Genomic DNA, 27,997 nt, shown 5'->3' with positions numbered 1-27,997 from the left:
GGCGGAGTGAGGGCGTTGTTAAAAGGCAGTTTGGTCCCCGAGGCTTTCCGTAGATTCCGGCCTGGGCGTCGGCAGTCCAGTCACTGCTGCCTCTGCGTAGGAAATAAACACCCGAACACCACTTCACCAGAGAGCGCGGAGGTGGCACTTACATAAAGGAAAACTTCATATTTAACATTAAAAATGCATTCAGTCACTCTGGACGGTTCGCCCAAGAAGCGGACGCTATCTCGGGGAATAAGCGAGGACGAGTCTCTCCGCAGCCTCATCAAAGACGTGGGTACTAAAATCACGGCGTAGTGTTTTTGTCGTTCAGAGCTAAAGCTAAAGGTCTGTTGTGTAAAAGCTCAGTATTGGATTTATTAAACAAGTTTAAAATGATAGTCAATGTAAAGTTAAGCCTTTTTGTTTACAATTTAAGACTGTTCAAAAGGACATTTGGAGCGTCAGGTTACTTCCCCCTTATTATTAGCTTGTTAGCTTCATGTAAATATGATTCTAGACACCTCTGTTGTTTTGTCTCTTTAATTAGTCCGAGAGCACATCCAGGCGTCTGGCACGGAGCGACAGTCGAGCAGGCACCCTGAAGAGGAAGACTGACAGTCAGGTAGGAGCCAGACGAGCCTGAGCCCCGAGCAAACCGGAACACAGGAACACCTGTACATTACAATCACCCACGGTTAATCCGTTTCGTTAATGATACCGATTATGTTCAGTATCTGACGGGTTAAATACTTACACACAAACAATCAAAAGCAATATAGTCTATTGTGTTTACAGTTTGAGTTTTAGGATTTTCTAATACTAGTTTTTCAATAAAAAAAATACAGCTGTTTACAGATAAACATTTTACATAAAGAAACTCAAACTCAAATCTTTCAGCCTGTGTCTATGAAGTTTTAAGCAGGCCTACTTAAATTTTGAGCCACTGCTGTGGTTTACAGTTTGTCAGCCCTCAGGGGCCACTCTGGCCTGGCCCCCCAAGCAGTCTGTAAAGGGAGTTAGTTTGTATTTTTTTTTAATTTAACCAGGAAAAAGTCTCATTGAGATTAAAAATCTCTTTTGCAAGAGTGTCCTGGCCAAGAAAGGCAGCAGCACAATTACAGGATTTCAGACATAAAACACTTAACAACAATGAACATAAATACAGGAATCACAAAAAGAACCAGTTCATCAGAATCTGTCATAAGTCATGAGCAACAAAGCGATCAAAAAGGACAATACGAGTTAGCTAAAACATCTACAATCAGATATTTCTGCCTCCAGATCATTGTAGTTTGCAGCTTTAGACTACAGCATGCTGTCTGATCTGATTGTTATCATCCGTAACCATTAGCTGAGACCGGCATGATAGATACAAAAACATGGTGAGAAGAAATGTATAAAAATCGAGTGTGATGTTCTGATCCTAACAAGGCATTCAGAGTCATCTGGAGCTGCTGTTGGATCTTACAAAGGCTTCGTTCACACTGCAGCAGTGCCCTGAATCTAATTTTTTTGCTCGAGTGTGACTTATATTTTTGTCACGACAATGTGAACAGCACAAGTCATATGTTCAAATCAGATGTTGCCCACTTTCATGTGTGTCTTGTCCAGGCCACATTTAAAAAGCAATGTGAACAGCCAGACAAAAATAAATCAGATTTGAGCAAAAAAATCTGAATTGAGCGTTAATGATTGCAGGCATAGAGACGAAGGAGGATTTTAATCGATTTGGGTTTTTTCTACAGCAGTAGTAAAGACAAAGTGTGCGTGTTGATAAGGCGGTCAGCTTAACTACCAAGCACTGAGGGAAACACTGACCATTCAACCTGAGAAACAGGGTCCCACGTTTAAACAAGATCGGACTGAAGCACTCTTGTACAGAAGCATATTGCATTCACATGAGAAAATAAAATTTGCTCTGTTTTGTCTGAATAACCTTTTAACACCAGCCAATCCTAAAAGTGGATTTGGAGCTTAATCCAGGTTTAAAAGTTTGTTGTAGGCCTCTGAATATTTGATGGTGTTTGAGTGTTGTGTCACATGTTTTCATATCATTTGATTTTATGTTGTAAATGGAACTGCTGTGATGAAAAACACATTTCAGACTGTGCATCACAATAAAAATCAATTAATCCATTTTATTTAAAATTATGCTTATTTGTAATAGAGGGACTGGACTCATCCTAAATACACTCTTTACTTCAGACCATGTGATATAGACTATTTAAATTGGACTCATTTTCACTGTTTCTCTGTTATGCATAGTTTTTAAGACTTTGCTTTACTGGGATAAAAAAACATGGAGAGACAAAGATCCGATTCATTAAATTCTTTTCAAACTGCACCAAATTCTGTAACCTTATCGGGAATGTCAGGTGTGTTGCATGTATAAATGTTTCTATCATATTTAATCCCTATTTGTGTTTTGAGAGCTGTTATCTCTGGCTCCACTGTACTGTATTTACATAAGGTAATTTATCTGTGAGCTGTCAATATTGTGTACCAAAGTCTGTGACTCGTCAGATTCTGTGACACTGCAAGATGAACTGCTTTAAGGTGAAATAAGAAACAAAAGGTCAACCAGCTGATTTGTTGGTGCTCTTTGAACAGTTCTATATCTTGAACATTCGGCTGCCACAGCTTCTTATTTTTAGGACACTTATTTACATTAGCTAGTATTTCAAAAACATAGATTCATCGATGTATCATCAGATCATATTGCTACATTTATCTTAATTTATATTTCTATCTCAATACTCTTGAACAATCCAATTTCACAGTCATGCAACACATATAAAGCTTCCTATATGATTACATTTGTGAAATACCTCAATTATACTTTTTTTTTAAAAACTAAAATTGTATGTTTCATGTTGTGATTAGTTTTATTATCTTGTAGTTATTTTGAGTAAATGAGAGGTGAGAATGACACAGGATCCTATACAGCCTTGAAGAAAATGGTGCTCTTGGTTTATCTAATTTAAGTCTTGCCATTTTTAAACAGACTGAACAGGACCTCTTCATGGGCCTCCCAGAAATGGTGAGTATGTTCTACTTTTCTGACAAATTTCTGTCTTGTACACAGTTTTTTAAGTATTACGATTACTGCAGTGATACCTATTTCTTTGCACATGAAGGGATTGTCATGCTTTCAGATAATGCCTCCCACTGATGCCTCTGAGAGTAAAAAAAACTTGCTCACCCACTGACTGGCTTGCCTTGGTACCTCTAAAGTTTCCCACGCTGATTTTCAACTGTGCTTGTGTTGTAGCTGGAGCTGCAGGCCAGCTATGACGAGGTGGTGCAGGAGCTGCGTGGGCTGGAGGTTGAGCGGGAGACTCTATTGTTCCAGGTGGATGTCCTGCAGGACACACTGGAGGGTGTGGAGGAACTGCTGGCCGAGGCGCAAAGGGAAGCTGGACAGGCTAACATGGTACAACCACAGCTCACCAAAACTAAAACAATACTTCAGTCTCATAGTGACTTCCTTTAGTCTTCATCCTTTCTCACGAGGAGCTTGTCTTTAATTTCTTGTTGTAACTAAGTACGACTCTAACAGGCTGGTCCTCCCTTTATGCCATCTTTCTCTCTGCATCTGTAGGAGTTGGAGCAAGAGCGGGAGGCCAAGAGGAAAATGGAGCGCCTGATGTGCTCTCTGATGCAGGAGGTGGAGAGATTAAAGGAGGTAATGTGATATTTAGAGCCATTACATAACATACGAGAGGCACAGGGTTTTTGAACATATTAAGAGGTACATTAGTACTGAACAAGTTACATAACAGTTTGTCAGGAATGTGAAAAATGGAGATATGCATGTTTAGTTGAGTTTTTCTAGGCTAGCCTTAAACTTACTATGCAAATGTTTGTGTATATGTGTATATATATATATAGGTGTTGGTTGGGTTCAGGACTTTGGTACAGAGAGTTCTGAACAAAGGAATTCTGTCATCTTTTATTTGTTCAGTTTGTTTTTCAAATGCAAATCTTTGCAGGCAGGAAATGACCAACTGTCTGCTCCAGTGAACACACAGGGATGTGAAGATGAGCCAACAAACGGACACCAGATGGAAAATAAAGCCGAGGACCTGATGGAGGCCACTCGCAGAGAAGAAAAAGATCCCTCCATTTGTGGAGCATCAGAGGAAGAGGGAAAAGGAGAAGCAGCAGAGGACAAAGGTAATGTCCTGATAAGGATGAAGATGGTCAATAAGCCTTTGGCCCAAATGCCCTCTCTTGCTTTGGACAACCCGTTCTCTGAAGATGGAGTCCTGAGGAGGCCTTACGAAAACAGTGTGGCGGACGGACGAGATCCTTCTCCAGAAAGGAACGACTCCGACAGCATAAGTGCCTATGAAGATGCTTCAGCGGAGACTCCGGAACAGGAAGGGATGTTTCCAGGTGAAAATTTGGAGCTTCCTCATGATTCAGAGAATAGTGAGGGAGACAGCTGCCAGCCCAGTGACCCCAAAAGCCCTGAAAGCTGTATCGTGTCTTAACTGATCTGTTTTATCTACCACTGGGAACGAGGTGGAAGGTAACTACAGATCATTTTGTATAAGCGCTTTAATTTGCAGTTGACACGTCTTAAAATTAGGGTGGGCCAAAAGTAACATTCACAGCTGTAATTATAGATCTGAGGTTTACTCTGTTGATTGATTAGCCAAAAAAACAAACAATAATCATTTAGACAATCAACTTATCGTCAGTCCTTTTTCAATTCAAATCCAAACTTAGCCTTTCTTTGTTTTATGAGAGTCAAAGAAATGTGTTTAGGTCTTGGAATTGAGACAATACTTCTCAACATTTTTACAACTAAGTACTGAAAGGTGAAAACGATGGGCAGCGTAATTGATAATGAAAATGAGGGTAAGTTTTAGATCTTGTCATCATTCACTGTAATAGTAAGTTTAAGTTCACAACTAAGGAACTCAGGATCCAGGTGATTTACTATCTGTCCTTTAACTCAAGACTACTTCAAATTAATTTGCCAATAATTCCTCTTTAATGTCCGTCTTAATATCTTTCTTTTCTTTGAATGCATAGATCAACAGAAACAATACTCTTATGTTTCTTTGATCCGTTACCTCTTTGCTTAGCTTTTTTTAAGAAGTTTGTTTTATACACTCACAGCTGCCAGGACACTAATCAGGATTTCCTGTATACAAAACACAGTGAGCTGTAGAAGGATTTGGACTGTTGCACTTTGACCTCAAATCAAAACAATACAAAAGAAAGTTAGAGATTGAGAGTCAGTTTGAAAGCTTCTGACACTCACAGCTGTATTTAAAGATATTCGATCCATCTGTGAAGAAAGTTCAGAACATATGGGACAACCACCTTGGGAAGTTCAGATACAGATTTTCAAATGTTGCTTTTTTTTAAATGTATAAAATCAGATTTTTTTAAGTAAGGGAAAATGCCATTTCTTTGCTGCCTGAAGATTTTATTTTTTTATCTTTCATATACAGCCCTTTTCCTGTTTTTTTTTTTATTTTGAATTTCGGAGAATTGATTTGGCTGCATTTGCACTTTTTAAAGATCTTATATCCTGGCACAAATAAGTCAGATTACATCAGAAACAACATTCCCCTTACAACCAAACATGTTGAGGATAACTGATCAGCCGACCTGTTGCAGGCTGTATGCCCTCTGCCTGCACAGTATAAACTGTGTGTTTGCACATTACAAGTGAAACTTTTTCCAATGAGTCTCTTTGTTGGTCTCTGAATGCTGTACTCGCTTTGTATTTAACCACAACATTTGATGGTTATTTTTGCAATGTTACATTCCCTTTTTTAAGCTAGAAGCAAGAATCCGACCCTCTCACCTCATTTGAACAGTTTGCATGAGCACCTTAGAATGTATCACATATTCAATCTCCAAATAAGTCAATGTCGGTCTTTTTTTTAGTACTTTGGCATGCAAAAAGTGTTTGGATATACTGCCATTCCTTGTTTTTAAGGGTGAACTTTGACAGGCTTTAATACATATTTGAAGTTACATATATCATGTGACATTTTTTTTAATGGAAAATGAAAACTAAAGGGGAAATATACTAAAGCAGTCATGAAATATAAAAGATAGCAGTTAGTTGCATGTCATTTTGTGGGTTCAGAATGTACATTTTTATATTGATTTTATGTTATTTTTATTACATGAGGTGACTTCTACTGAAGTGCTGTGTGTCGTCTCTGTATTCAGGGCTTGAACATTCAGGTCATTTACACCGACGCTGGTCAGATGTCATTTGCGTCACTTGTTCATTTTATCTTTCTATTCAGGTCATATTTTACACATTGTTTTCAGACTTTGTTCTTTGAACACATCACTGATGCTGTTTTTTGGTGGATTTAAACACACAGCATTCCATTTTTTAAATGATTTTATTTTTGCATTTTACTTGTTGATCAACAATGCAAAAAAAAGAAGTTTTTACTGTAGTTCAATGCCTTTTAAAGAGTCTGCATATTTTGAACGTCCTGATTGTTGTATGAAATGTTCACATGTAATGACACAGATTTATACTTGTAATTTAAATGACATTCCAGACATATCTAAATAAAAACGTGAATCATGTAGATGCTGATGGTTTTTTGTTTTTATTTACATCTTTGAAACTACATTGAAAGACTTCTCAACAACTTAAAAAAAATAAATGTGGTTGTAGTTTTCAAGTTAGAATGAAAAATGTATGGAAGAGGATCAACTGAATCTTTTTACTGCAGACAGACCTGTAATTATACCAGATACTATGTGTGATATTATTTGACCAACAGATGGCATTGTAGACCAATTTTTTGCTTACTTGCATTTGATCTGCTGTTCATGAGGGAGTTCAGGGTTAGTTAAATGTAAAAAATCATTAAGAACCAGCACTTTACCTGAGTATTTTAATTCTCTTAAACAGAAGAATTACCCATACAGGTGTTTAATATAGTTATAACATAACGAGCAAAGAAAGGAAAATCAACACAGGTAAAAAAAAAAAAAAGGTTATAGGAATTATTAAGACTTGTATGACAGTTATTTAAAACAAATCTATGACTGTTAATAAAACATGTAATGTTATAACTGCTTCATAATGCTAGTAGCTAATTATAATACAGATAAACATGATTAAAACATCCCCTTCTCTTTCTTCATGTTGACCTGTTTCCAACGTGGCATGCTCACAAAGTCGTCTTTGGTGATTCCAAACACATCGTTGAAGTCCGAGTCAGAAAGATATTTCTGAAAGCAAGAAAAAACGCAACTGATAACTCTGGTGTCTTTTAATCAAAAAGCACACACTCCTCTGACATCTATCAATATAATGTATTAAATAACTGTAGGGATAAATTGTGTTTAAATTAAATTGTACAAAACATACTTTAAAATATTCAACTATTCCAGGAGAGAAGTGCATGCACGCGCACACACACACACACACACACACACACACACACACACACACACACACACACACACACACACACACACACACACACACACACACACACACACACACACACACACACACACACACACACACACACACACACACACACACACACACACACACACACACACACACACACACACACACACCTCTTTCTGGGTTGGGTCAACACCTTCAGGCAGCTCGGTTGCCAGCTTGTTGCACAACGTGTCAGGTGGAAACGACTGCAAGGTTTTCTCACTCTCAGTACAGTGCTCCTAAAAGAAGTTACACTTAAGATTCAGGTTACAATTCCAATACATAATATAAATCTATATTTGTGTGTACATGACATACTGTTTTGGCTTTGAACTGGCTCTTTGAAATAGGCTTATTATTATGTTTGATAAGAGCCCAGTAGCTACATAGTTTTAAAACTATAAAACTTAAAAATCATTAAAAAAAATATTGTAATGTTTTACATTTATTATAAAGAATAACTTCTGACATCATCCTGTCCCAAAAGTAACCCTGAATCCTTTAACATCTCTTCATAAGTGCATACAGTGCAACACTGTGAGAACCTTCATGATATGTGCATGAAGAAGTAAGCACTGTGTCAGACAAGTTATTGTTTCTGTTGCCCTAAAAGCTTGATAAATCAATATTAAATGTACATACAGTTGAAACTTGCAAAGGTGATGCTACATCTCCCAGCTCCTTCTTTAACTCCTCGTAGCTCTTTCCTCCCTGAAGGAAAAGAACAAATAACTGTCAGCATTTGATCGTTTACTCATCAAATACTTGTTGTTGTTCTTTTAGTTCGAACCCAAACCACTCACACTCCATTTGGAGGGGTCCCAGGCTGTGAACCACCCAGTGAAGGTGGGCGGCTCAAATCCCTGCTTGATCAGGACAATTGGGGTGTCTGGGTCTCTGTCTCCCGGGTGGGTGCGCAGATACTCCTGACTTGTTACCACTGATTCTTTCCGCTCAATCTCATTGGCCTCTTTACCAATCCACAGAAACACCTAAGACAAAAGTAAGAGAAGACAGATAGACAGATAGACAGATAGACAGACGGACGGAAGGACAGACAGACAGACAGACAGACAGACAGATAGATAGACAGACAGACAGATAGATAGACAGGCAGACAGACAGACAGACAGATAGTCAAATTCAAGAGTGAAATAATAGAATAGAATAGGCAATGATAAGAAAAATATAAACATATAACTTTGTGATTTTGCTTTACACCCTCATACCTGGTCCCATGTATCCAGCAGCATGACATCATCCTCATTGAGGTCTTCCTGAGTGAACTGAGTCACCTCTGTCACGATGAAACGGCCCGTCTTATTGGAGCACTCAAAGAGGCGCGGCTGATGATCTAAAACCACCTGCTGTAATCTGTAGCCAACAACATATGATGAGTGTGTTTTACCTTCTCTGTGTCAGCCATGACGCTCACTTCAGAGATTCTTATTATTTATTTGTGTGTCATCATCACCTCTTGTCACTCGCATAGGGAGCTTTCCCTCCAAGTAACTCCCAGAATTCAATGGGCTCCTGACCCTCTGCCACCAACTCCTCAGAGCCTCTCTGTGAGTTCTGACCAATCGCAGTGCTGACCTCCTTAGCCATGGCTCTCTCGTCTCCACTCGACCCCTGCCCACAAAAAGACAGTAACATCCTTTTAAAACTTGAAGTATTACGGTCAGATATTTTGTTATGACGATGTATGATAATTATCTGATTTGATTAAAGTGAACTAGACCAATAGAGTTTAGACCCAATAGAGTTTTACCCAAGAAAATATATATTTTTGATCCTCATCTTCCACTGACATAGTTAAATGTACTGTGAGCAAAAATGTATATATGTGTTCTGAGGTGGCTCTTTAAAGAGTCAACAAAGGGGGCAGACCTGATCAAGAGGGATCAGGCTGTTCTTCGGTTTTCAGCAGACTCTAAGAGACTCATTGTGTAGACCAGTGGTTCCCAACCTGTCCACCTTGGAGCCCTACTACTTGTATCTAAAACAAACTGAGCCCCTTCAACACCAATTTGACACCAATTTCTCTGTGGTCCTGGCTTTATGCACAGTAGCATTATCATTTCCAAACTGGAAGCACACTTTTGTCAAATATAACTGTCCCCCATGTTCTAAATATTTATAAACCAAAGCAAAATGTATCATATCGTATTGTTACTCTACTGTAAACTATTTGGTGATTTTTCAAACACTATCTCCCTTACCTTCCCACACCAAAGATAAATCCCTGATTGGCTCCTCAGAAGAAACACATCATTGGAGTTCAGTGAGGACGCCAGGACAGGAACCTCAATGGCTTTTGTGTTGGACTGGTCAGAACCACAGACCTGGAACAACCGTATTGGTGGCTCTGGGTCAGTAGCACCTTTCCGAGATGTGCCCCCCTAACAAAAAAATGAGAAAATGCCTGTTATAAAAACTGTGTCAAGAATATGAGTAGGGCTCAGATGAATGTCAACTTGATAAGACTGTACATGATCAGCCACCTGCCGTACCTCAAAGATGACCATTTTCCCCTTGAAAATCGCCATAAAGTGTCTCGGTTCTTTGCCCATTGTTACTCTCACTTGAACTGGCTCACCCCCCAACTTTTGATCCAGATCCACAGCCTGAAATGCAGAGGCTGCCAATTCATCCTGTGTCGCATTACGACCCTGAAACAATAATTGTTAAGTAGTGTGTCACAATGTTTTTTTGTAATTCACTGTTTTAGTGTATAATCCTGAATTATCAATAATGTGTAAGACATCAGTTGTTATCACCTGCCACATGTAGAGCAGGTAACACCTTTTGCTGTTAACCTGGTAGGTGTAGAGGATCAGGTAGCAGTCTCCTCCATAAAAGTATCCATACCATTCAGGGTCCACAGGCACAAGCTCCACATTCTCAATCCTCCACACCTGGACGGATAGAAAACTTTAATTAACACTGAATCACTTAAGGCAATAAGCCACCACTTTGCTGCAGAATGCTACAAGTAAAAAAGAGAACATGCAGTATGGTGGAGCGTCAGCATCGTTTTTATTTAGTGTTTACTTGTTGCTTATGAAGTCTAGGTAGGCCTATGCTAGCCTCACATTTGGTTGTAATTATGCTCACACATACTAAAGCACGAAATGAAGCTGGATTTTTTTCAAACAGTAAATTTAATTATGAATGTGTTCCATTTAGCTGCCTCAGATTCAGGATCTAAATAATGTGTATGTTGGCTCACTGTATCAAGGCTAATGCTTTAGATCCATTAGTAACACTTTTGCTTTTCCTGCTGTGATGAGTCAAAATGGTTTCTGTTTAAATGCATCTAGAGTTATTGCCAAACCAACCTACTGTACAGCTTAAGCTGCACTTAAAGAAGAATATTGTTTGTTGCCATTTAATGTTAATCCATCAAAATTCCTCACATTTTAGTACTGGAGTTTGCTAGCATGTTAGCATACTAAAATGAGCAAGGAGTATGAAGCATGCAGCAGTTAACATGGTAATCAAATATAATGTTAAATGTAATGTAACATTCTTTTGTTTAACATATAAGAATGCTGAAAGTAAATTCAATAGCACAATGTGTTAGCATTGATATCATTAATAACTGGAGCTGGTCATTTAATGACCTGCTGATGATACCTAGTATGACAAATGGATCCTCCTTGAAAGTGAATGTTAATTTGTCACAGTTAACAGTTATGTCTATATGTTTGTCTTTTTTGTGTGTGTGTGTTACTGTGTTACTAAATGAAAATGCAAATAAAAATATTAAATATAAAAAATTGTCACAGTTACCTCAACTTCTCCAGTACCATTGTCCACCATACGCTCCTGTGCAGCAACTTCTGGCATCAAGTGCATCAGATTGGCATCAAATTTTTCCTGTGTGATATGAGCTAAGACAGGATATTGTGACAAAAGAAAATCATTAAACAATAACACAGTATTTTTCTTTTTAGAAGAGAAGGGTGTTTTGGACACAGCCTGTGTTTGATGTTTTTTATTAAGGAACATACATACCCACTTTTCCTCTTGTATGCGCTTTACCCAGACCCTGAGTCTGGTCCTTCACAGACCACCTTTGGAACAGCTGCTTGAACAGAGCTGACTCTGCCCCGTCATTTACGGTCTCCACATTTGTCGAGATGGGATAGTTTTTGGCTTTGATGAACTCCTATAACAGCCAGCCAGAAAAGATGAGGACATACAATCAGTTACAAGTTTATTAAGTACATCTAGCTAAAACCCGTTTGTTGCAACCATCACACTATAAAGCCTTCCTTTATGAAGTTCTTCAGGATTGTTTACCAGCAGTTTATCACTCATTGGTATTTATAAGTGTGAGTTGAGTGTAAAAACAGCATGTAAGTGCCACAAACAGAAAATTAGGATAAATGTGTAGCTCTGATGTAGAGTTACCCACCAAAGCTCTGCTCATAGCGGCCTGTCTTTCAGCTTTGTTTGCTTTTTTCCCCTTCCACACAAAGACTTTTATTCCTCCCTGATCCAGGAAGAAGCAGTCCTAAATAGATAACAGAATTATGTATACATTTCAAAATTATTCCATACCATCAGTTATTAAAATCTTCAATTGTCCTCCAGAGGCCCAAGATACAACGTTAGAAGCTTTAAGCTGTACAAAAATGGTGAATTGTCTCCTTTGCTTATATAATATTGAGTAAATCTGTCCATTATTTGAATTGTATTTCACAAACTCACATCATGGTTGAGGAGATCCTGAACCAGCGGTCTGCTAGCAACTTCTGTGACCTTCATCTGGCCATCAGCATCTGACACACTGAAATAAAGGAAGAAGAAATAAAACCCATAAACTGGAAATCCATGAATCCTTGTTCACTACTAAAAAAACTAGATTTCACTGTCTGGGATATGCTCACTGGTAAAGCGTGAGTTTTGACTTCTGTTCCTGGTCAGCAATTTCATCCGGAAGCCCGTCTGTCAGCGCAGAGGTTCTGTCTCCGAGAGCATCATTCAGGATCTCCATACTCTGAGGATAGTTGCTCTCTGCATCACCCTCGATTACTGTGATCTCTGCACGACCACCTCTCTCTCTGTCTCGGATGTCTTTGGCCAACAACATGCCCTGAGAGTCAGAGGTACAGGAGAGAAAAATTATAGAATCCAGAAATGTTGGACTGTGAGCTTTTTAAAACTAAGTGTGCCACTTAGTTCTCACACAGATATTTAACTTAACCGAACAGGAAGTTCAGTTTTACTAGTTTCCTTATAAGCAGAACTATCATCACTGCTGTTTAATTTCCTATAGGGGGAGATTTCTTACAACTGAGAACAAAACTTGTTTATGTCATTTGGCCTATTATAGCCCAGTTAGGGCTTCAGGCTTTGGGATTTTAAACAGTAACGTGAACTTATATGAAGAAAGCAAGGGATTACTGAAACGTTAAAGGATCCAGTGCTTTACATGCTTGACTCAGAGTGGTTGGAAGATTAACAAAGCTCAATATTTAATCACTGTAAGAGACATTTCAATAAGTCACTTTTATTCACATGTTAATTTATATTAAGAGTTTTACTCCCTTCAAACTTTACATCTCAATATGTTAAATATCCAGTTATTAAAATGAAATCTGTAACATAAAACAATATCTAAGAAATAGATTAAGCTTGGGAAGACATAATGATGTAAACACCAACAAAAGGAATAAGGTTAGCTTAAAAGTTTAAGGTCACACTGAATTGTTGTGAACTGCCAGATATTTTACGTCTAATGACGGCTGCAATGAAAGGACCCAATGTTTTTTTCAACAAAATATTTCAGGATTGGGCTTCAAAATGACGTCATAGACACAGAACAGAAGGATTAGAGTACCTCAACACAACTCACATGTCTTTTATGTTACTTTTGAGTTCATATGATCATAAAATGTCCTACTATCAGAATAATAAACAAAGGGAAGAGTTTGGTGTTCTTTTTGAACAGTGGCAAACAACCACATATCCTAGAGGAATGAAACAACGAGGAGTGACTGGGATGAACATAGGTCCAGATTAGTTTCTAAGAGAAGTCATTCAAGCTTATTTTCTTTCTAGTATGCTACTGTCGATCATATGTTTGACACAGGATCATTTATGGTCACAAAAAGCCTTACTTTGAGCTTTTCCTGTCTGTTACTCTTGGGTCCATTCCACTGAACGATGGTCTTGCCAATGTCTAACAAAAACACATCACTGAGGTTGAAGCTCTTCCAGCTTATCTCTACCTGAAACAAATCAAAACATAAAGCCCTCTTTCTATATAACATGATATGATACATTAGTTAATGATACAATAATGATATGATAAATGATAGCATGCAATACATTGAAAAACAATTAAGAAACAATATGACACGATACAGTGATATTATATGATGCAACAAAATGATACAATACGACACAATAGGGTATGTTAAGATACATTTTACTGTATTTGTCTGATACGACCATGAAGCATTGCTCACCTCTTTAGCAGTCACTCGTTTCTTCCCTTTGACATGAAGCAGTCTCTTAACATCATACATGTTGGTTTCAACATGCCTCATTCCTGATGCCACTCCACCTTTCTTATAGCTGCACGAGACCAGATGATGATTACATGACTCATCTTTGTCTTTAAATGTCTGCCTTCTGTATCATTATTCTCACTCACATTATTCCCTGTTTGAAGTAGCCCCTGAACTCATCGGACTCGTGGTTTTGAACCTCGCGGTGCTGGACTGGAGAGGAGCCCAAAAACTCATCCAGCTGGATAGCGTAAATAGCTGCTGCACCTTGTTCGTCCTGAGAAGACTGAGAGCCAATCCAGTAGTGAATGTCATAACTCAGAGAGTTGCTCACCTTCTGTGTCTGCAGAAATATAAGAAGCAGAGAAAAAAAGTGTGTTTGTGCAACTAGGATGCAACTGTCCACGCTAAAAGTCTAACGACAGAATCTTTTGTCCTTTCTTCATAATACAAAGAAAATACATGTACAGAGCAAAAACTACAAATACAGCCATGAGAACTGGATAGCAAATAAGACAAACTAGCATCCCATACTGTTAACATCCATCAGCCACCATCTCAGACTTACAGACAGAAGTAGGTAGCAGTCACCCTCAAAAAAGTTTCCATAAGATTTTTCTGGGAGTTGGGCCAGCTCCATTTTCTGTTGCACAAAGAGAACACTTTTTTTTTCTTCATCACTGCTGTTTTTGTCATTTATCCTGGAGATGCAAACTTTTCTTTTCAACATCAAACTCAACGGCTGATTCAAAAAACAAATCACTTCACCACAGCACAAGATGTAAAATCAATTTACCTCAATTCTCCAGATAATTACTCCCGGGCTTTGAGTTACTGCTTTGAATGTGTACTCCATGTTGCTCAAGTGCAGTTGGCTTCAGCTCTTTTTTATTTGTCTGCTCCTAAAAGAGGAAATTATTATGATCATAATATCTAAATTTGAAACATTAAATACAGACCTACAACACAAATGTTGACTTTACATTTAAAAATGTTGAACTTAACTTTCTCTTTTTTTAATAAGTTGAACACAATACGATTTAAGATAGACGACTGAAATACAGCAAGCAAACTCTATAATATGATTGAGCAGAACCTACCTGGTTCTCTTGTTTGCAGACTCTCTGTAGGTCTCTAACAGCTGATTCTCTATCTGATAACAAAAGATCCTGAATCCTCTTGTGGCCCCCTAGGCCCTGCGAGATTTGCATGTGTTTGCATATTTCTGGGCTGTTCACTGAGTTTTGACCAATCACGGAGGAAGAAACAAACTCCTCTAGGCAAATGTGAAAGAAAAAAAAGATTGACACATTCAAATGAATGTACACTTACACACTATCACTGAGCGTCATCATGGCTGACATTCGTTGTACAGCCCACTCCACCCTGTACCACAACTTCCACACCATATAAGGGCATCTGTATACAGCTATTGATTGGCTGAAAATGAATTAAAACACACAAGAGTAAATTAACTTTCAGAAGAATAGCAAACTATCACAATTACAAACATGTGTTAGAGCTAACTATAAGGAAACAATTGACAAAAATTGACTCAAGCATACTTTAGGCACTGCTAGCATAAAACACCCGAATCAGTGATTGAACTGTTTTATGTGGAATTTGCATTATGACATCTAATCTTGACAAGGAAAAGAAGCATTCACAAGGAAAACGATAATACCTCTGATTCTGCTGCATTCATTTGAACCTGTCTTGAAACTGTCAATAGATACCCTGACAGGAGTGCAATAACAAAAATCAGTATGCTACTCTTATTTTGTTAAATAAATTAGACTGGACTCCAACATCAAAGTTCCTGTTTGATGAAAAATAATAAGAAAAAAGAACAATTCGCCTTTTAAAACACCATTGTTACCTTTCTGTCAAATTCCTTATAATAGGAAGCTAAAAACAGGTTTGTAATGGTAAATAAAGCACAGTGGGATCTGTCTCTGAGCTAACAAAGGCATCTTCTACCAGTAAGTTCAGCTTTTTATGTAACTCAGAGTCACATTACAGAAATATTTACATTATATTTACACAGCACATGAATACATTCACACGGTAGTCTCTCCAGGTTGTTATAGCTACGTGTCTGCCCTGTCTGATTCAGGGCTTAACCAAATAAATAATGAAAAAGAGGATTCTTATTCAAATGAACATATCTTTAAGCAAACAAGCCTTGTCCAGTGGAGATGTGCTGTGGTACTAGAAAGTCATAAATTTACAGGGCATTACAATCATTTACAATTACCATAAGAAAGAACAATACAAAGAAAGACGTAGGAAACAAAGCCTGGTCTACTGGGAGAATTTCTTAAGACATGTATTTACCTGAAATCAATCTCCTTACATTGACAACCTATACGTCTATATTTTATGGAGGGCGGTCTAGAAATGTGGCATTCTGTTTTTGGTTGAGAAACTATTGGTAAACTGTTGGAGAACTTAATTGCTGTGTAGAAATATTTAAATGTATAAAAACAGACCACATAATGTACCCAAGGCTGAGAGAAATGCATTGCCGTCTTTGAATTTATCGATAGTGAATGTAATCCTGTGACCAGGTGGCAATCTCAAAATGAAGCCAAAGTGAAAGTGCAAATAAAGTGCAGTTTTTCAACTGTCCACTTGAGGTTGGCTTTAAATGCCCTGAAAGTAACATGCAGGGCAGGCTTATTGTAGCATTTTTGTCAGGAGGTAAAAGGCCTACCTCGACTTCACCTAATTGTCTGTTACTAAGTTGACCTAACTTTTGGTTGAGATGGCATTTTCAATATGGCATCCACCATTGTTGGGCAACAAAATGACCCTTCAGTGACCAATGAGTGACGTCACTGAGACTGTGTCCATGTTTTATATACCTCTGACCCTGCAACATCTTCTTATTCCTTTAATGATTTTCTTAATTCATTATTCTGCTTTTCTGCCCTTTTCTTCTGTGGGCTGTAGTGTTTCCAAGCACAGGCAACTGTTCATTCTATTTGAGGGCTTCACTCTTTTTTTATTAAATGTATATAGAACTAGAGTTTTAGAACAGTTATATTAGTGCTTTTAATATATATTTACATATATATAAAATATAATATAAAAAGAACCCTTAGTTTAAAGCTTAAATTGTACATGAGTGTACAGAGTACAAGCGAGCAGTGTACAGTAGATGCCATCTATCCCACTTCCTGGTTTGATTAAATAGAGATAAAAGTCACCTTGCTGTCTGTGGTTAGGGCAAAGTGAGCCTGTGTGGGCAGACATACTGTGGTGGTGCTGAAAATATGAAAATACAAAGCAATGCCATTGTTGTTTTTATGGCATGAAAGTAATACTGTTTTGATTTGCAAAATTGATTTACCCCTCTGGGTGCACAAGGGTAATATTTACATAATGCCATTTAATGAATAACAGAAATGAAAGACAGACTGCAGTTGCTACAGAAAACTACAGGCTACTTCTTGTCTGTCCCCCACAAACATTCATCTACCAGAAATTATACCGTGTGGTTAAAAATAGCCCAAAGAAAATGAGGCACAATCCTGTAAAACTCAACAGTCCAGGATGGACATCATGCAATTAGTTAAAGCCTATGAGAGTTTTTGAGCTTTGTATAAATACAGTCAAAGGAAAGGGTGCGCTCTGACTTTATTATAGGTAGGTGATCTTATAATGAAGACCAGGCACAGGTTGAACAATATTTCCTACTTCCTCACTGTCATTCATCACCAGCCAACATAACTACTGCTTTGGTAATGCTGCAGACACACTGCAGACACAGCTGTTGCATTACAGGACATATGCACACCTAGATTTCGAGATCATTGATCTTTGCTTTTGGTACAGCATGATGTTTTCACCAGTGTGGAAAAAACTGAATGAATTTTATGAAAGGCAAGCTGACTAAACACAACACACAACGCTCACAGGCAGCAACAGGACAAGAATAACACAGACAGTATTTAAAGGATCTGCACTTGAGATTTAAGTGCTGGCACAAAGTAAGTCACACATTTTCAGTTACCTGCACTTTTAAAGATGAGATGACTATATGGGCAGCAACCTGAAGCACTTCCTGAGGGCATCAGCTGTGAAGTGTGGTCAGACATGTATAGTTATTGCTAGTTTGTTTTGCTCATTATGTGATTAAATGACATATTTTATCAAATATATTGTTTTTCTATTGAAATTCTTCAGTCTTGAATACTTATGTCATGATGGAATATGTGTTAGCAACTAAGGTTTTTGCACCATTCTTGCGTCTTTATAGGTTTTAAGCTCCACAGTCTCCCTTTGTGGGATTATTACTCTAATATAAATGAATATCGTCAAACCTCTAGATCCATCTGTAACATTTGTCATGTCCTGTTGGAGTTTTCATGTCCTGCTAGTTGAGGCTCATTTGTTGTTTCAGTCATCCAAAAATAAAGACACCTGTTTGGATTAGAGCTCAGGACCACATTTAATAAAATCATATGTGGAGTAGTTCAAATTGTGCTTTACATGAGTACTCTTATAAATAAAGTTGGTTTAAATCGATCAGTTCATGGTCTGGAGGAGCACGGTGCCACACTGCCTCCTGACTTCCACTGTCGTTACACCTCCTCTTCCTGTAATATTTGGTCCCTCATTAATATCCTGTTTGAAAAAAAAATAAAAAAATCTCACCAACCTCTTTGAAGCTGTAGATACATATAATCAACAGACTGAGTGCTTCATGGCTTTTTAATTCATCAATGAAATAAAATGTGAGGTAAAAATAAAACCTGCACAGTCCCTCTTAGACCATCTACTCCAGATGTTTTTGGCTCCTCCCCGACAGCTTAGTAAAACATTCCAGCCCACCTCTGGGAATCTGCTGCCTCCTCCACACTCCAGTCCAAAAAAATCTGTACAGGAGCCTGAGAGACTGAAGTGACACAAAATGAGAGGACTTGTTGTCTTGGTTACTTTGGCCTGTCTTGCCAGCGCACAGCACCAGGCACTGATTGACTATTTGGAGCGGAGGCTGCTTGCTATAGAGGTAAGAGACTAACTTAACCTCCCTGTTGAGCCCTGAGCTCCAGAGTCCCTGGGAGAGGAAACTTACAGGGACCGGGCAAAGGCAATGGAACGCAGATGTGGGCAAATCCTGTGGAAAATGCTGGGAAATACAGCTCTCTGAAATTGAAATAATGAGTTTCTTGTCTGGGTGAAGAGAGTGAGAGAAAAAAAATGCAATTTAAATGTTGATCAGTCTAGAAATGTGAAAGAATTATGCAGAAAACTACAGTTTGTAAGTTATATAATAGAAAATTATATAACTGAATAGATTTTTTTTAACTAATTAGGTTTACAAACAAAGTGGGGGAGATGCGTCTTTGTGAGGAATGTCTTCTGGCATTACGACTTTTCTCCTTCAGAATAGAAATACATATCTCACGAATTGTTCAAATATAGCTCAAGTATTTTGAACAAATAAAAGATTAAATATAAAGCATGTTGTACACTTTAATGCCAGGTCTAAAGTAATTTAAACAGAATCTATTTAAAAAAGCTCCCTTCAATATGATTAATTTAATCTCTCCGTTTCTATGCTGCTCTCTAATGAGGTTTCAGACTCTCCTGCTCACATGCAGAGAACATCTACTTTCATTTGTCAACTCCAGAGCGAGGTCCGAGGTCAGAGTCTGCCACAGAGCCCACTGTTGGGACCTAATGTTTTTTAGAAGACGTTTGAGCAGGGTGTTTACTTGCCACGTGTGGCCTGAACCTGGTTATTTGAAGGATGAGTGTCCTACTTATTATGGCCCGCTGTCCCAGTCTGCTCACTCAGCCTTTAAATAACATGAAATTATGGGCTTGTCAGAGTTTTTGAGAAATGCAGTGACGGTTCCCATAAAACAGTTATCCTTGATGTGACCACTTCAGTTTGTTAAAATCAGGCGTAACTAATCTTGATCACCTTGTTTTTTTAACAAACCAGGACCGGATCTCACTGTGGCATGAGCAGACCACTCGGTACGCCTCGGAGCTGCGGGAGCTGAAGCAACAGATGGTCTCCCAGCTGGAGACCCTGGACAAAGAGAAAGAGACACTGAGGATGAATCTGGACAGTGTGGGGACTCGGGTGGACCGAGTTGAGCGTGAGATGGACTACCTCGAGACCCAGAACGGAGCTCAGCCGTGTGTGGACGTGGACGACAAGCTGATTGAACAGGAGGTGACGCTTGTAAAGGAAAAACAGAGGGCCAAGTATTCAAAACTATCAGGTAAGATATGATGTGCTAAAACTGCACTTGGCCAGTATGACCTTTTGTTCTGATTAGATACTTTTTTAATTGAGATATTCACTTTCCTGCTGAGATTTCTTCAAACCACTCAACCACTGATTATAAAGTTGAACCAGCAGTCAGTTAGCATAGCTTAGTAAAAAGACCAACTGGAACAGAATCTACCTACCAGCACTTCTAAAGCAAGCTAGTTAACTAGTCGTATGTTTTTAGTTTAATCTGTACCAAAAAACAAAAGGTGGATTTTATGTGGATTTATGTGGCAGGGTGCAGTGACCTCCCAAGAGTCTGCTGCCTATTTGAAAACCTCACACTGACAATAAGTATCCAAACGCTGAGCTAAATGTCTCCTGTCTGGCAATGATCGGGGAGATATTGAAAGTGTTTTTGATCTTTTCTAACTCTTGACAAGAAGATAAATACATGTTTATACTAAATGTGAACTTCATCTTAGAAAACAGACACCAGCTCCAAAGAAAAATGTAAAGCCTGTTGCTGTCTTATTTGCAGACTGCAGTGACATGATCTCCAGCATTAAAGCCATGAAGATCTTGAAGCGAGCAGGGGGGCCAAAGGGCACGTGGACCAAAGACACCAACAGAGGCTCGGGGAAAATCTACGTCTTTAATGGGACAGATGACGACACCATCCATGAGTTTGCATCTGTGCAGGACTTCACCCGCTCGCAGGGCTTGTCTCTTTCCCAGAACCTGAAGCTGCCATCCGCCTGGAGGGGAACGGGACACGTCGTCTTCAACAACCATGCCTATTACATAAATCAGGAAGAGGAGATGATGGTGGTGAAGTATAACATTAAAAACGGCTCTGTGACAGACAGCGCAGTGTTCCCGGTGCAGGACCACATGCCTGTTTACGGCCTGACTCCTGAGACAGTGATGGACCTGGCTGTGGACGAGGAAGGCCTGTGGGCCATTTACTCCACACGACAGAATGATAAGCACATCTCTCTGGCAAAAATGGACGCCAACTCTCTGGACATCGAGCAAATGTGGGACACAAACTGTCCTAGAGAAAACGCAGAGGCGGCTTTCGTCATCTGTGGCACTTTGTATGTAGTGTACAACACCAAGCAGCCTGGTCGCTCTCGCGTCCAATGTGTGTTCGATGTCAACGACATGGTGACCAACGAAGAAGCACCGCTGGTTTACTTTCCAAAGCGTTATGGAGCCCACTCAAGTCTGAAGTACAACCCGCAGGAGCAGCTGCTCTACGCCTGGGACGATGGCTACCAGATCCTGTACAAACTTATCATGAAGAAGAAACTAGAAATCTGACCCAAAATGTTCATAAGTGAACCCAAACACTCTTTAAGTATCATGAACAAAGTCTGATCTCCTTCAATACAAATCAATACTTTGAGTTAGTGTCAAGCTTTTTAGGGAATTCTGTTAAATTTCAGAATTTCAAGATAAACCTGATTTCGTAGCCAGTGGTTTCTGTAACGTTTCAGAAATCAACTTGACACTGATAGAACTTTCTTGACGTGTGAAATCTGCAGTCTTTTTTTCTAATTCTAATTTCTAATCATGGTATGATGTCATGACATTATAAGGTCGGACTCATTTGAAAATACTTCACAACTCAAGCAAGTTTCAAGAGTATGCCTCTTATTTTCACAGTACAGAAATAAAAATAAAAAATAGCATCAGTGTTCAGATTCATGACACAAAGAGATCGTGGGTTTGACATGTCATTCTACTGAAACACACTTAAAAAAAATGAGCAAAAGTTATATTGTTAGCTAGATTGTAGAAAATGCATCTACATAAGTTCTTAAAGTTTGTCTAGTTCAGTGTTAAATCATATTTTTAATTAGACTGCACTGCATGTATGTTTGAATAATGATTTTTGTATCTACCAGTGTAGAGGATTTCTGTACTTACCTGTGGCCTCTTGCTGTACACTGTGTTTACGTTTCTGAAGGTTTCCCAGGCTAGGACACTTTGTTGTGTTAAGCACTTGTTTCTTTTTCTTTAAAATGCCATTACAGGACAGAGTACATCGTACTGAACTTCTCTCTACAAATTAGTTTGATTCAAATTTTAACTCAACAAAATCTGTCCATCTCCAACACTTCACATCAGTTCGTCATCTTCATAAATCCTGGTAGCATTGCTGAGGACATGACAACACTCTTGCCTGTGATTTGGTGTGATGAGGCCTTTGCTTTTGATGCTTTTGTGATGTCTTTTACAAGACATCACAAAGATTAAAACATTATGTGCAGAATGTATAATAATCCGTTTTTAAACAGGCATTCATGTTGCTGAACTACTCAGTATTTAATCTGCCCAAGGCTATGCCATGTTCAGAGATAATATTAGGTTAAACTTTTTCATACTAATGCCACAGTTTTTAATTCATCAGTCTTTTGAAATGCGTTTGGATTCATTAAAAGATTTCATTCAACTCTCTGCTGCTCTGTTAGAAAATATTTAACCAAACAATGTCTGATCTTGTGTAAGAAACTTTTTGCTGTCTAGCTCTGTCATAGTTCTCTCCTGATGCTTTGTTCGTATTCCACAGGTTAAGCACATACATGTTTTGTGTAAATTTTTTACAAGAACAAGTCAACAAATTAAAAAAAGCTATACTCTTTGAATTGTGCCTTTGGTGTAATGCAATATTAAATAAATGTATATCTTAACATCTTTGACTTACTGTTTGGTGTTTTTCATTTCCTCCATTCATCTATTCCTATTTCTGCTTTCCGTTAACTTAAATTAAGAAAATAACACCTGTAGGCCAAACAGCCTGTCTTTACAAACACACCATGTAGGACTGCTGTTTTTCTAATACTGTGGGATTTCTTTACAATCATTTTGATTTTACCCGCTTTTTTTAAGCTCAACTATTGGCCCACATGGCGTATATCATGGCATGCGTAATAAACCCATTCAGTATGATATTTGTTGAATGACTGGTTTTGATTTTCATGAGGGTTTGTTGCAGCTGATGTCTGATGATGTGACCTGTGTATCCGTCCAGCCAAAGATGAATGGAGTGTAGCAGTAATGTAACAATGTGAGACAGCAGGTGACTCTGCTATTTCACAAACTATTTCAATTTGCTCCAGACCTGAAGAAAGACATCTATTATCCCCTCCTACACCCCCACTGTGACAGACCCCGCTGCACCTTCAAATGAACCAGAGGAAGTACCCAAATGATCCTCACATAAACGAACAGGAACAGTTATTGAAACAAGTTTATTTTTGCAAACTAGAAATAAACATCATCCTTAAAAACAGTTCATTAGGTTTGAATAAAATCTAGAGTAAGAAAGATGCAAAAGCACATTAAATTCTGTAAAATCTGAATTACAACAAAGAACATTTGTGTAGAACTACTCTATGTACACAGCTGAGATCTTCAGTTTGGTGAGAAATCCTGACAGAAAACCTGAACCACTTCTAAACATTTTTGTTTGCTTAACAAAGGTGCTGTTTTAAAATTACTTTGTGATCCTTTAGACCCATAAAATGAATGGAACTTCTGGAAAAATGGAACCTAAAAGAACACTATTTTCTTCCTGTGTTCTTTAAGCACAAAGTGTTTGACATCAGATGGCGAGGGATTTGTGAGACACCTGGTGGCGACAGTAGTCTCACAATCTTTATCTGCAGCTGCTGCATGGTCTTAAAAGCATGACATTTCTTATTTGCACTATCCCACAAACATATTCAATCATATTTAACTCTAACTAATTGACTAAATGTGGACATCCTAAAGCCATCATACCTTATAAGTTTTGGAAATGTAATGGCATATAACTACAAGTGTCTGTCTGACCTGCACTCAGTCAGGAGACAATCCCAATTTAAAAAATCACAGAAACAAAATTGCCGCAGCACATAAATATGCAAAATAATGATATTGAAACAGTTAACGTGTCTCAACTATGACAACATCACAGCTGAGAGAAACAGCAGAACTCTCAGGGCATCCATGGTCTAAAATGCTGGTTTTAGGTTCAAACACATATCCATCACAGGATCCAACATATCCTGTAGTGTCCAAATTTTCTGTCCATTTCAGCGTGAACACAACGAGGAGGTCCTTATTGCTTTAACATGGTGGCATTAAAATGGCCTGATTTCTTACTTTGGCTCAGAGTCTCAGATGAGGAACCGGCATGGTGACGTCTCGGAAGAATCGATGTACGAGGGCGTTTTTGGCAGATAACCTTTTGTTTGGATCATATTTCAGCATTTCCTGCAATTTCAAAAAGGCAGAAAAGGAGACATACAGTCAAACAACATGTCTTCAAAATGTTATTGTCAGTTTTGATAATCTGTTTGGTTGTTTTTATTAATAAATGAATTGTTTTTAGCCCAAATTCTATTACAGATAGTGTTCGTTAAAGGAAGAATGTGTGACTTTTTGATACAATAGATGTCGCCCTTGAGCATGAAAAAAAACAGCTCTTTGCCGACTGCTACGCTATTCAGAAGCCTCTGCTCTCCTCCAGCGTCACACCTCCAACCCCTCTCCTGTTGCGTTCGCATGAAGGAGTTATGAATTAGAACGCACTATAATTAAGCACAAGCAGCGGACAAAATTGTCCTTTGCTCGAGATGATTGCCTGTGGTCTGCATTGTTGTGTAAGCAGGCTAATTTTTTTTTTTTTTTTACATCCTTTTTTGTGGACCTTGGTTTGCAGAGGTAAGTGATAAATCTGTGAATACAAGACATGTTCTCACTCCGAGCAGTTCTCTTCCATCCTCGTCGAGAAGAGGCACCACTTTCGATAGTTCCTGCAGAGCCCACTTTGGGAAAGACGGTTTGTAGTCTGGCATTGATGTGACTCCTGGCCACACCGTCTCATCGGGCGTGCCCAGGGTACGGAAGATTCGGAATAACTGATCGATCTCTGAGTCGCCAGGAAATAAGGCCCGTCTTGTGATCTGTAAACAGTGGGCAGTTCATCTGGTTAGATGTTTGCATTTGATCCAGCTTCAATTATCTACATTGGAGCTCATCATTGAAAAAAACAAATCACCATTTCAGCAAAGATGCACCCCAGGCTCCAGATGTCGACAGCTGTGGAGTAATATTTACAGCCAAGGAGGATTTCTGGTGCTCTGTACCAAAGTGTTACAACCTAGAAAATGTCACAGAAACCATATTACCAATGAATAACAAACAAAAGAAATCAGATGCTTTATGAGTAGGACAAATTGGGTAGCTGAACACATTACCTCGTGTGTGTATGGGCGGACAGGTACCCCGAAGGCTCTTGCCAAACCAAAGTCAGCGAGCTTGATTTCCCCCTGGGCGTTGATGAGGAGATTCTGGGGCTTCAAGTCTCTGTGAAGGACCCTGTGAGAGTGGCAGAAGGCTAGGCCCTGCAGCAGCTGGAAAAGATAACTCTACACACACAGACAAGCATTAGTTAGGTCTACTCAGAAACTTGAATTTACTTTCTTGAAAGGATGAAGACAGATCTGCTTTGTAAATCTAGCTGAGGTTCTGAGGTTTACCTTGACCAGTGGAAGAGGGATACCAGTAACCGAGGAGGAATCCATGAACTTTTTCAGATCCTGATGAAGGAACTCAAAAACAAGGTACAGCTTGTTCTCGGTGTGGATGACATCTCGCAATCTGAAAAAAAAAAAAAGCACGGTTGACTTTAAAACAAGCTGAAAACGTAAAACTAGAAAGCAAGAAGGGTTTAGCTCGGGCATTAGTCACTTACTTGACAATGTTTGGATGGCTGAGTTCTTTGAGAAGTGAAATCTCCCTGATTGCAGTGCTTGGTACTCCCTCGGTTTCCCTGAAATACATTGACAACCAAGTCGTTATGTGGCTTAAAAAATTGTTCCAGGTTGACAAAAATGTTGTTGTGTTTTTTTTGTTTCCTTTCTTTCTCTGGTGCATCACAACAGAGTAATCAAAGTAACTTATTAAAACAACAGTAACTTCAGAGACAAAATAACTGCAGTCCATCAGTACAATCAGCAGACCCTCTGAGGTGGCACTGCTTGTAGTCTTAGAATATATCTCTGCCAGTCTGCCACAAGAGCATACATATCAGACATATCAGAAAGATAAACACAGCAGTGATTTCACTTTCCTGTGTCTGACATAAAGGTCAACATTTATTGAAGGATTCGAATCACTGATGCAAACTGCTGTAGCCTGGGAAATAATGTGTCTTGGTACGTCTCAGAAAAGTATTATCTGATTTCCATATAACAACACAGAGCATGGGTTGTTGGGCACAATGCATTCAACCAACTATAGGGCGAAAATGCATTTTATTGAAATGTATTCAGTGGTCCCTAACATTTATGGATTGTTGCCTGTGAGCCCTTATAATGAAGACTTGTTTCCTCAAACATACAAGTGCTGGCATATAATCTCAGCCATTCACTCAACATGTGAACTTCCTTTTCACACTATTTACCCAGTGGGATTAAAGATTGCCTGCAATTATTATTATTTTTTTATTTTTTTACAAGAAAACTAAGTGAAAAAGTAAAACATTAAAACCAATAAGCAGTCTGTTACCCCTCGGATTATAAATACATTTTATATATTGAGTTAATTGGCTGCAATGAAGTGTGAATAAAGATGGAATTTTTAAAATAGATTTTAATTTTCAGGGGATTATTTTTAGAGTTGTGGAAACGTCAGACTACAGTAAATTAACTGATTGCTACTTATAGTGATAAATATCTATTTTCTGCATCTAAACCTTTAAGTCTTGAAGGGTGGTTGTTCTAAAAACAAATGTCAGTGTCATACCCTGATGGAGACATACTTTTTATAAAACAGTGTAAGCACACTGAAAGCAAAGTTAAATCATCAATGAGCTCCAAACAATGTGAACTCGACCTCTCTTCGTCCCCTAGATGATAACAACACTAATTGTTAACTTACGTGTCAAGCCTGATTTTCTTGAGGGCAACAGTTTCTCCGGTGACTTTGTTCTTGGCTTTGTAAACAACTCCATATGTCCCCTCTCCTATCTTTTCCACCTTCTGAAACGTCTCCATTTCAAAATGAAAGAAACTTTAGTACTTATGTTGTATATCTAGTGAGCGAGGCTCTCTTTGTGTGTGTGCTCGGTGGCCTCAGAAACAGAGGAGGAGCAGCGGCAGCACCGACATGTAACTATCAGCTCCACTGGGCTCGTTCAGGCGGTCCGGACAAAGCACAGCCCGGTGGCAGCGCTCCTGTCGCGGGAAAACTGTTTCAAGTCAGAACCACACAGCTCAAGAATGCGGGCCCCGGTCATTTGCTTGGCCAGATAGAGATAATGTCGGAAAATGTGTGGATTAGCCTGGCGATTACTTGCTACTTCTCCGTGGAAAACACTCAACCAACAGAGCGGTGTTTCCCGCGTTACTCTGGGAGCGTTTCTTTTTGCGTTCAGGACACCCCGACCACTGGAGCCGGGTGGTATTTCAGAGTCTTTCAAATCGACTCCTTAAAACTCTTCTTCTTGGAAATGGATGTGTGCCAGAAAGGTACCGACGGTAAGGTAAAAGGCCTTAAAATACATTTAAAATTTTAGTTTAAACGTCAGTGGTCGCAGGTGCACCGTGTATTTCGGGATGAGAAAGAAGAGCACGACAAACACACCCAACATGTCATACGGTAAAATGACGTGGTACGTAATCAGCGTCAAAGCCGGAAGTAAACGCAAAAAATAAAAATAACACTTTTTGTTTTAATTTTTTTTTTACTGGCGGTAAAATAGTTTTGGATTCATTTAACGATGGTACACTACAATTTACA

At 38.8% G+C, this 27,997-nt stretch overlaps 4 protein-coding genes across 4 annotated transcripts; 2 read left to right on the top strand and 2 right to left on the bottom strand.

Moving 5' to 3' along the window:
* The first annotated feature begins 28 nt into the window (after nt 1-28).
* si:ch1073-456m8.1 (leucine-rich repeat flightless-interacting protein 1) lies at nt 29-6,563 on the top strand. Its single transcript, XM_061042729.1, has 6 exons — nt 29-276; nt 533-607; nt 2,990-3,025; nt 3,257-3,418; nt 3,587-3,670; nt 3,978-6,563. The coding sequence occupies exons 1-6, from the start codon at nt 184-186 to the stop codon at nt 4,479-4,481; spliced, it is 954 nt and encodes a 317-aa protein (XP_060898712.1). The 5' UTR covers nt 29-183; the 3' UTR covers nt 4,482-6,563.
* avil (advillin) lies at nt 6,564-15,219 on the bottom strand. The gene is made up of 20 exons (XM_061042728.1): nt 15,066-15,219; nt 14,762-14,867; nt 14,534-14,608; nt 14,112-14,308; nt 13,924-14,032; nt 13,573-13,683; nt 12,340-12,545; nt 12,161-12,239; nt 11,865-11,963; nt 11,462-11,615; nt 11,237-11,337; nt 10,222-10,359; nt 9,955-10,113; nt 9,664-9,843; nt 8,916-9,073; nt 8,671-8,815; nt 8,245-8,433; nt 8,084-8,152; nt 7,573-7,680; nt 6,564-7,215 (listed from the first exon to the last, which is right to left on the bottom strand). The coding sequence occupies exons 2-20, from the start codon at nt 14,819-14,821 to the stop codon at nt 7,102-7,104; spliced, it is 2,451 nt and encodes an 816-aa protein (XP_060898711.1). The 5' UTR covers nt 14,822-14,867; nt 15,066-15,219; the 3' UTR covers nt 6,564-7,101.
* Nucleotides 15,220-18,798: 3,579 nt separating this feature from the next.
* Nucleotides 18,799-22,906, top strand: olfml3b (olfactomedin-like 3b). The gene is made up of 3 exons (XM_061042727.1): nt 18,799-18,982; nt 19,925-20,210; nt 20,742-22,906. Exons 1-3 carry the CDS (start codon nt 18,884-18,886, stop codon nt 21,524-21,526), a joined length of 1,170 nt encoding a protein of 389 aa, XP_060898710.1. The 5' UTR covers nt 18,799-18,883; the 3' UTR covers nt 21,527-22,906.
* A 535-nt stretch (nt 22,907-23,441) lies between these two features.
* cdk2 (cyclin dependent kinase 2) lies at nt 23,442-27,398 on the bottom strand. Its single transcript, XM_061042726.1, has 7 exons — nt 27,137-27,398; nt 25,950-26,027; nt 25,735-25,855; nt 25,453-25,623; nt 25,254-25,355; nt 24,955-25,158; nt 23,442-24,466 (listed from the first exon to the last, which is right to left on the bottom strand). The coding sequence occupies exons 1-7, from the start codon at nt 27,250-27,252 to the stop codon at nt 24,362-24,364; spliced, it is 897 nt and encodes a 298-aa protein (XP_060898709.1). The 5' UTR covers nt 27,253-27,398; the 3' UTR covers nt 23,442-24,361.
* Between the last annotated feature and the right edge of the window lie 599 nt (nt 27,399-27,997).

Source organism: Labrus mixtus, chromosome 7 (genome assembly GCF_963584025.1).
Source record: "Labrus mixtus chromosome 7, fLabMix1.1, whole genome shotgun sequence".
NCBI classification, from domain to species: domain Eukaryota; kingdom Metazoa; phylum Chordata; class Actinopteri; order Labriformes; family Labridae; genus Labrus; species Labrus mixtus.
This window is presented reverse-complemented; position numbering and strand designations above follow the sequence as displayed.